The sequence below is a fragment of the Equus quagga genome, chromosome 4, assembly GCF_021613505.1.
Source record: "Equus quagga isolate Etosha38 chromosome 4, UCLA_HA_Equagga_1.0, whole genome shotgun sequence".
Classification (NCBI taxonomy): domain Eukaryota; kingdom Metazoa; phylum Chordata; class Mammalia; order Perissodactyla; family Equidae; genus Equus; species Equus quagga.
The window spans coordinates 32,410,322-32,420,701 of record NC_060270.1 but is presented as its reverse complement, the minus strand read 5'-3'; the positions used below and the strand labels follow the sequence as shown (position 1 = coordinate 32,420,701).

Here is a 10,380-nt window from a genome sequence, read left to right as displayed (position 1 = left end):
TTTCATAATGGCGTCATCTTGTTTTATAGTGGCAGAGGGGCTGGGAGGGGGAAAATGGGATAGGAGGAAGTTCCATGCCAAGTTACTTGGAAAATATATGCCACAGCAATAGAAGGAACCTAATAAAGTGAAAGAATGTTAACTAGTGATACATGTTATTAGTCTCAGAGGAACTGACAGTAATCACTATAATCCTTTACAGCCCATTAGAATTATAAGGTGATGGCTTACACATTACCTCATTTGTACAATACTTTACAGTTTATAAAGTATTTCCTCATAGAGCATCTTGGTTATTTCTTCCAACATCCATGTGAGCTGTGCAGGACCAATATTATCCCAAATTTATAGACCAAAAATCTTAAGCTTTGAAAGAAATAAAAACATGTAAATCCTTTTAAATAGAATTTGACATCAAAAACGCTTTTATATACGTGAATTCACTTGATTTCCACAACCAATATCTGCAGCAAATCAAATTATTATTAATCTCATTTTTCATATATGGAAACCAAGAGACAGAGAGAGTGGATGACTTAACCCAGATTTTGTAGCAAATTAAATGGTAGAGTGAGAAGTTAGATCCAGAATGACCCCTTAAAAAGTGCTCTTGCCACTACATAAAACTTCCTCTTTATAGAGCATGAGTTTTGAGTCAGCCAGACTTGGGTATAATTTTGGCTCTTAAAACTGGTGGACCGTAGGATGAAGTCTGAGAAACTGCTTAACCCCGATAAACACAGCTTTCTAATCTGTAAAATAGGAGACGTAATCCCTACCTCATGGGATTGCCACCAGGAAAAAATGAGCTAATGTTTGTAAAATGTTTAGCATAGGGCTTGACACACGAAGGGCTGTTATTGCAATAAATTTTATCTCTAGCCCCTCTTGGTACCCAAGCCCATCTTAAGGCAAATTTAGTCGTACGAGTGCTGCTCAAACGTTTTGGAAAACGTCATTTATTTTTTCCAGCCGAAGCTGGGACTCTCCAGCAGTGTGGGGAGTTCTGCACTTAATCTCTGGAACAGAAGTCAAGATTTGGAGTGCCAACGCTTTCATCTCCCTCCTTTCATGTCTCCTAGAACCCATGCAAGCCCTCTGATTTCCAGCCTCTGTTCCCAGCTGTACGTCTGAGTGAACGGGATAAAGTGAGAACTACACTCAGAAGGAAAACAAACTGGGGCTCTGTCGGAACATCTGGTTAAAACTCCAGAGCCCAGGACCCCACACTAAGAGGCTCCTTCTCAGCCTGAGGGGCACCTCGTCAACCTCCACTCTCTCTGCACCTCTGAGAAATCAAGCACCGGATACTGAAGGCAGTTTGAGGCAAAGCAGCCTGATAGGCAGGGGAAAATGAGGTGTGTAGAGATCAGCCCTGATCACTTATTTGTGAAACATGCTGCTCATTCTCCTGAGAGGTGGTTACTTCCAGGACCTCGGCACTATATTGCGGCAGAGACATCTTCATGCCCTGGCCTCACATGCACCTGGCAGCCCACCTCCTGCACTGTTTTGAGTTCTCCTAATGCACCTTGCCTCTCGAGTTTTAGTGCTTTTGCAGAAGTTGTTCTTTTTGCCAAGATTTCTCACTCATTCCCTGAATTGTTGTTGTAAGGTGATTTGCTATTCTTCCTAAGGATATAACTCAAGTAGCTCTTCTTTCAAGAACTGTCTCCTGGTTGCCTTTGTGCCTGAGGAGTTGTCTGGGGTAAAACTGGTGATTTTATCTGTGGTCTCACCACCTCCATTATGGCCTTTAAATGCTGTATACATATTTAATGTGCACACGTCCATTTCCGTCACAATCTCTGAGCTCACTAGGGGTAATTTTTTCTGTTGATTTATGAAATCCAGTACTGGCACATGGTAGGAATTTAGTGACGTTTTTGAGAGGGAGCATGGAAGTTTTGGAATCTTAATCTTTTTTATATGCTGGACACCGGACACCATTGGCTGTCTTGAACCTCCAGTACTTCTGTGATTTTTTTGTCATCATTCATAGTTGAAGAAAATGCTGTTTTAGATAAAGATTCGTATGAAAATGACAATATTTTCTGATCTACATTGATAGATCCCTTGAATTCTATCCCCACATCTCTGATTAAGAATCTCTAGAAAGTATAAGAGTTAGAATCTGAGTGAGATTCAAATAGCGTTCTCTCTCTGCACTAAGTAAATTTGGACTTTCTGAGGTTCTGTTTCTGATTGCTATAATATCTACCCGTGTACGAGGCAGTGTGAGAAAAACAGACAATATCTATAATGACATCTAGCACATTACCACTGCTAAATAAATGTTAAATATTATAAGTTTATTGAGACTTCACGGGACAAGAAAAGAAGCTCAAAATACTGTGGATTTCAATCCCAGCCTGGCCTCTCACTAGTTATGTGACTTGGGCCTCTTTAAATGTCAGTCAGTTTACTCATCTGGAATATGGGGCCAATAATACCTACTCTGAAGCCCTTTTGTAACAAGTAATACAGCAAGAAATGTGCTAGCATGGACCTGGAAAGTAGGGAATGCTCAAGAAACAATGAATTGAATGAATGAGTGACTGACATTTTTAGATAAAATTAATTCCACTACCCTGGGTCAGACAAATTTTAGTTCCTAATAATATTAAAAATTCTCAAAAAGATGGTTCCGGTTTTATCTATTCATTCAAAATCAATTAAAAGTATGACAATTTGTTGATTATTTTAAAATAGAAAACAAAATTTAAAGATGATGTCAACTCTACTTTTTTCTTTTTTTACAAACATCTTTTTACCAGATGTTGATATTTTTCTAAAAGAAAATCTGAGAAGGGAGCTGGTTAAATAAACAAAACATACTTCAGTTAAAAGATGAATGCAATTACAAGAACATAAATTTTTAAATGAACAGAAATAATTACTTAATAAACAATTGTTATGCATAAAAACATTTTTTAACATATTACTTAGGGTCACGTAATTAAAATAATAGACATAAATACAAGTAAATATGAAATACTTTGAAAAAATAGGTAATGAAAATACTTAAATATTTAATTTGTTAAGTATTTAGGAATACCTAAATACTTAACGAATGCAAGGACTAAATATTTATTGAACACGGGTGCCAGTGACATATGGAGAAGCGGGGCCAGTTAGATTCCACAATGTGATTGCTCAGAAGAGACGCCCAATTTCTCATTGACACCACAGATTTGCCTTTTGTTTAACTGTCGACTATTGCATTTCCCCCTCGATGCCCATCCATGCTCCAGTTTCAAAGGCCAGAGTGGATGCATGTGTCACACGTGAGCTGCACAACTCGGGCCACCCCAGAGAGCTCTTCCTAAGTCTCTAGCTGGTGTTTAACATGAGAATAAAACATTAACAGATGCTGTGTCTTAACTTTGCCTGCTGGCTTTCTGTCTTCTCTGGAGGGTCCCTCTTGGCCAATGATCATCTGACTCCAGCTTTGGAAAGCTTCCTGGTAGAGTAAAGGGAGGGAGAGAAGGGGAGAGGAGTGGGGGAGAGGAAAAGGGGAAGGAGGAGGAGCAAGAAAAAAAACGATCTTGTGTTGTGCTAAGATAGCGGGAATGTAGTTCCATTGCAGTTATTAACTTGCTGTGGGAACTTGGGAAAGATACTTTCCTTTCTGTGCCTCAGTTTACTCATCTAGCAAATGAAGCAATAAGATTAGATGGCCTAAAATCCTTTCTAGAACAAGCAGTGGTACTCTGGAGGTTAAAAACTCAAAAGAATCCAGATGATACCAAAGTGAGTGAAAGGCTCAGCAAATTCTGTTGATTTCTTTCAGAATTGTTGCTGGTGTTACCTCTCTGACTATTCAAAACAATGATTCACATATTTTGTGGTCTTCCTATTTCTTGGACAATGTCTTAAGTGCTTTGAAATTGTTACATCATTAATTTTCTCAATGACTCTTTGATGTAGGCTTATCCTCATTTGCATTTTATAGATGAGAAAGTCTGAGAATTAGAAATGCTAAGTAACTTGCATAAAAACACACAGAGGAAAAGTGGTAAAGCTGATACTCAAAGGCAGGTTCTTCTGAGTCGAAATTTAATGCTCTTAAACGTCTAATCTAATACTCATTTTAAGATCTCGAGCCTAAGTAATAGGTGAAATTGATAACACCATAAAAATCAAGATAGGAGCTGATTTCAGACAAAAAAAATGAGTTAAGATTCAAACGCATTCATTTTAAGTGATGGTAAGACATATAAATGGACATCCAATGGGATTTCAGCATGGAAAGGGTTAGATTCGCTTTTGCTAAAAGTCAGGCAAAGATATGGCCCAAGGCAGGGCTTAGAAGACAGCATGGAGGAACTCTGAAGCTAATTACGGTTGGTGAGATGAGAGAACTTGACGTTCCTAAGCACCTATAGAGATGCTAGGACTTCTAAGACATTAGGGAGACCTCTAGGTAGATTTACGGTTCCATCCACCTAGAAATGTAGTGTAGGAGTTCAATATTTGTGCAAAGACTGAGAAGATAGTGGATGAAGTGACATGGTGTATTTCAGAGAGCGAAGCCTTGAGATCCTGTATTATATTAGGTAAGATGGAGTCTGAGAGATTCCAGCACGATTTCTTGTTTCTTCTTCAAACTCTTTTAGCTGTGACCCACAGTAAAAAATACATTTTTATGACAACCCAGAGCAATATTCATAGAGATGCATCCATTTAGCTGACACAGATATCTCATGGAAGGAATATTTGCTCTTACTATGGACATTGCGCTCTGCCATTTTTCCACTACATTACATTTCATTTTTTATATTGCTGGATAGAATTAACTAAATTGGTTTCACAACCCATTAATGGGATACAACTTTTTGCTTGAAAAGTGTTGGCCAAGAGATCCCCGGGGGAGATAAATGCTAGCAACCGATGTGCCCTAGAGGAAGAGAATTACTCAGGGAGCCTATGGGACATGTTGGTCCATTATTAAGAATATGAGCCTTGAGGATGAAAGTGAGTTCAGAGTCATCAATGCAGTTTGGGGGTTCTGGTTACAGAGATGATAGTTGAAATCCTGAAGTAGACAAGTTTTTTAGAGGGAGAAAAACAAAAATAACAGAAAAAAGTAGAAGATAAAAAAATTGAATGCTACAGTTATGCAGTGCAGTAAGGAAGAGGAATTAGAGAAAGAACAAAAAACATATGTTTATATGAGGACTTTAATAAAGCATAATTTATGACAATTGTTTTGGAGTCAGAGATCATTGATTTATTTTATATCGACTTTCTTTCAGATCAATGTTATTGCCAGTGTATACTGGTGTGTTGTGGACTATAAAATAATTTGTTCTTAGCAGAGCTGTGAATCAGTTTCTTGTCTAAAACTGCGTACTCAAGTCGAGGAAAGATGGCTTATTCTGCCATCTAGTGGTCTGTCTTATTATGCTACCAACTGTAACAGGACAAGTACCTGGCTGGGAAAAAAAAAAAAAAAAACAAAGTAAAATTTTCTCCAAGACACATTTTAATTATTGTACACGCTATGTGAATATTGATGGCCAGTCACTAGAGCTGGAAATATCAAAATCTGAAGTAGGCCTTTCCCTTAAAGTTGAGATTGGGCACCTTTTCAAAATATTCCTTTTCATAAAATTCTAGGAAAAATCATAAATTAATTAGAAATAAGTCTAACAAGAAATGAACCAGACATTTATGAAGAAAATTATATAACCTACCAAGCGACACAGAAGAATGAAAAAGTAGACTGTGCTTATTGAAGGAAGATTCATTATTATAAATATGCATACTCTTCCTAAATTAAGCTGTAAATTCAATAAAATCCCAGGCAAAATTCCAAAAGGGTATATTTGTTGGTATATTGTTTGTATATTTGTTTGGAACATTAAAAATTGGTTCTGATATTTAAATTAAATAGAAAATGTGAAACAATAACCAAAAAAAAGAGCTAACATAAAAGGACTTAAGATGTAAAAAATCTTAAGATAATAATCATTAAAAGATGTAAAATTATGCAGAAATAGATATGTAGGCCAACTGAATAGCACACAGAGGCCAGAAACAGAATCATTAAAAATATTGAAATTCAGCTGGATTAAAGTGACATTTCACAAACTGGTAGGGAAAAAGGAGAGCAAGTATTCAATGAATGGTGTTGCCAAAATGTGTTATGCATTTGGGAAAAAATAGTTCTTTTCAACTTCAAGCCATATACCAGTACAAATTCCTTATGGCTTCGAGAGGTAAATGTAAAAACGAAAACCGTAAAAACGTTAAGGAGAAAACGCAGGATGATTTTTATAACCATATGGTTGGGAAAGTCTAAGCAAAACACAACCCCAGCCAGAGTCATCAAGAAAAGATCTGACACCCTTGACTACATAAAAATTTTCAATTTCTCGGTCACTGGACCAGAGCATAGGAACACATCCAGGTTACACAATGTCTGACCCAGGGGATCTTCCTAAAGGAAAGCCCCAGAAGTATCCACAAAGGAAAAGAACCATATTCACTCAGAAACAACTGGCGGATTTGCGGCTCCTGTTCAATGAGAACCCATACCCGACCTCCAGCCTTCAGAGAGAAATGGCCTCAAAAATGGAGATACATCCAACAGTCGTGAAGGTTTGGTTCAAGAACCACAGAGCAAAACTCAAGAGAGCCAAATACAAGCCTATTCAGCAAAAACAACAAGAGGCTCAACAGCAGCAATTAGCTGAGGCAGGAGGCAAGGCCAGCTCTTCCAAGACAGGCGCGGATACACCTCCCAGATCCCCTCGCGGGGCCCTCCCCGCATCCCTGGTTTATACAGAGCATCCAGCGCCTGCCTTCCAGCTCCGCCTGTGCCCCAATTTTAATGCTGACACAGACCACTTTGTTGGCCACAAAATAGTTCATTTCGGCTGCTGCCGAGACCCTAACATATACTGCCTCTCTCCCACTCTGGAATCCCAAGTTCTTTCCACGAGCATCAGCGCTAATTCCTTCTGCTCTTCATCACCACCAAGATCTTGTCAGTGAGAGGACCCAGACACAAAAAGTCACGTGGTGGAATGATTTGTAATGATTCCCACACACGAGAATGCTTTTCAGCCATAAAAAGGAAGGAACACAAGATATACACAACATGGATGCGTTTCAACATTGTGTTGAATGAAAGAAAAAAAGACACGAAAGGCAACATACTATATAATTCCATTTATATGCATTCCTGGAGCAGGAAATACCACAGCGCCAAAAAACAGATTAGCGGCTGCCCATGTGGTAGATCTAAGAGACCAGTATGGGCAGTATCTTTTTTCTTTTTCCTGCTTCTTTGTTATGATTTTATTTTTTTTCTCCAGTATCATTCAGGTTTAGTCACTGTCAGTAAGTGGAGATTTGGCTTATTTTTTTCTACTTTCTATTTTTCAGTCACCTTCCCAGCCATCTCTTTATAACTTTGACCACTCAAATATTTCCAGCTCCCAAATTTTTCTTTTTTTAATCTTTTTTTTTTTTTAAGATTGGTACCTGAGCTAACATCTGTTGCCAATCTTCCTTTTCCTTTTTTTCTTTTCTTCTTCTCCCCAAAGCGCTCCCCAGGACACAGCTGTACACTCCAGGTGCAGGTCCTTCTGGTCGTGCTATATGGGACACCACCCCAGCCTGGCCCAATGAGTGGTGCCACGTCTGCACCCAGGATCTGAACCGGCAAGCCCCAGGCCACCGAAGCAGAGGGCGCGAACTCAACCACTTGGCCACGGAGCTGGTCCGTCAACTCTCCTTAAGACAATGAAAACACCACAAGCCCTTCCAAGGGAGTTCAAGCCTCCTGATTTCCTCCTTCTGACTCCCCTCTCCCTGCATGTGTGCATCGATGAATAAAGGGACATGTGATCAATTAAAAAAAAAAAAATTTCAATTTCTCTGTGATGAAAGTCACCATAAACAAAGTTAAATAGCAAGTGACAGACTGGAAATTACATTCAGAACATAAAAGTGTTTCTATACCTACACGTCAATAAGAAAACAAGACAATAGAATACGGGCAAATGATTTGGACCAGGATTCACTTGAAGAAATACAAATGGCCAATAAACCGTTAGAAAGAAGCTCAAACTTAACACTGATCAGAAGAATGCAAATTAAAATCAGAATAAGATATTTTTATATTTTTTCTTAAGTTTGAGAATATCAAGACGGTGTAATAACGTGGAGAAACAGGCACTCTCAAACACTCTTGAAGAGTGATAAATTGGTGAAGGAGTTTTGGAAGGCAGTTTGGCAGAATCTATAAAAGTTTTAAACACACATATTTTTGACATAGCAATTCTACTTCTGGAATCAGTCCTCAGGAAATATTTACATATGCACAAAGATATGTGTTCGTTGCTTCATTTTTGAAAATAAGAGTGAAAAATGGGAAACACGATAAAGGCAAATAACTTTCTTCACTTATTTTCCGAAACATCACGCTCTCCCGGCTTTCTCCTTCCCTCAATGGCAGCTCAGCCTGGATCTTCTTCCTGGGTCCCTCCTCATCTCCCCCACCTCCTCATGTAGCAGTTCCCTAGGACTCAGTCCTCAGATCTCTTCTCCATCTATATTCACTTTCTTGATAACCTCCTCGGGTCTCTTGGTGCCCTGATTTCACACCCGCTGCTCTCCACTTGACAATGTATATTTCTAGATCAGATTCCTCCTCTGACTTCCAGACTTATGTATCTACCCGCTGTTGACACCTCCTTTTCTACATCTTATACGCGTCTCACACGTAATTTGAAAAATAAACTTTTTTTCCTTTTTTTTAACATTGGCTCTGAGTTAACATCTGTTGCCAAGTTTCTTTCTTTTTTCTTCTTCTTCTCCCCAAAGCTCCCCAGTACATAGTTGTATATTCTAGTTGTAGGTCCTTCTGCCTGTGCTATGTGGGATGCCGCCTCAGCATGGCCTGAGGAGCAGTGCCATCTCCACACCCAGGATCCCAACTGGTGAAACCCTGGGCTGCCAAAGCGGGGCATGCAAACTTCACTTGGCCACTGGGCCGGCCTGAAAAACAAACTTTTGATCTTCTCTTCCAAACCCGTTCTCACCTTCATCTTCTAGATCTCAGTAAACAGAAACTTCACCATTGCAGTAGATCAGGCCAAAATCCTACAAGTTATATTTGAAATCACTTTCTCTCATATCCTCCATCCAACTTGTCAGCAACTCCTACAGCTCTATTATTGGCTGGACTTTCAAGATAGATGAAGAATGCAATCGTCTCTCACCTCCTCCACTCTTACTGCTCTGGCCTAAGCTACGGTCATCTCTTACCTGAATGACAGAAACAGCCTCTTAACTGGTCTCCCGACTTGACTTCCACCCGCATCCCCCTGTGGTCTGCTTTCATTAGCAGTTAGAATGATTCTTGTAAAATCAAAGTCAGATCTGGTGTCTATCCTGGTGAGGATTCTACACTGGCATTCCATCTCCCTCATAGTAAAAGTGAGCATTTTTACAATAACTTTTAAAGCTTAACGTAATTTTCACTCCTCACTTCTCTCCTCCCATTGCTCCCTCCCTTTACCTTTCTCACTTCACCTATCAACACCCTCTCCTGGCTCACTCTGCTTAAGGTACCCTACTATCCTTTCAAATCTTTAAACTTTCTGAGACAAAACCTTGGCATAGGGCCCATGCCCTTATTGTTCCCCTTGCCTGAAGTTCATTGCTTGTTCCCTCACCTGTTTCAAGCCTTCATTCAGATGCCGTCTCCTATTGACCCTTTCCTCACCAGCCTATTTAAAATTGCACACCTCATCATTACCCTCTGACGTAGTGTATATTTTATGTTTTATGAATGTGTATATTTATTTTCTGCCTCCTCCAACTGGATTTTTTTTGACTTGGTTTTTTGTTAGGTTAGTTGGATGATTTTGTTTATTATTTTTCACCGATGTGCCTCCAGCTCTTAAAATAGTTGTCTGGCACACAGTAGGTGATCAGTATTTGCTGCTTGAAGGAATGATGGAGGTCCATCAACAGGAGAGTATTATAAGACAAGGATCTTTAAAATTTTTGCTAAAGTAGTCCTCAAAAGAATTTTGAGAAATATGACATCAACTTTATTTTAATCACAATGTTTTATTGCAAAAGATATGATTTTTGATGTTTTCCATATTGTGTACATGCTTTAAATATATTTTCATCCAAATCTAGGTGCTGCAGATTTTACTCACTCAATCTGTGGAAAATGTCTGCCATATAATCCAATAGCAAAGATAGTTCATATATCTGTGTCAAAAATATTTGACCTCACTTTCAATTCAAATAGATGTATAAACACCTGTTCCAAGGACAAATATCTCACTTCTGAACTCCGATTCTATGCATTCCAATTGCTCAAATGAAATCAGTTACCTCTCAATATGT

At 38.9% G+C, this 10,380-nt stretch overlaps 1 protein-coding gene across 1 annotated transcript; it reads left to right on the top strand.

Moving 5' to 3' along the window:
• Nucleotides 1-6,423: 6,423 nt before the first annotated feature.
• LOC124238648 (divergent paired-related homeobox-like) lies at nt 6,424-7,002 on the top strand. The gene has a single exon (XM_046659830.1). The coding sequence runs from the start codon at nt 6,424-6,426 to the stop codon at nt 7,000-7,002; it is 579 nt and encodes a 192-aa protein (XP_046515786.1).
• Nucleotides 7,003-10,380: the final 3,378 nt, after the last annotated feature.

What these genes read in the sequence shown, in the direction of transcription:
- LOC124238648 (XM_046659830.1), top strand. Translation starts at nt 6,424, where the DNA reads ATGTCTGACCCAGGGGATCTTCCTAAAGGAAAGCCCCAGAAGTATCCA.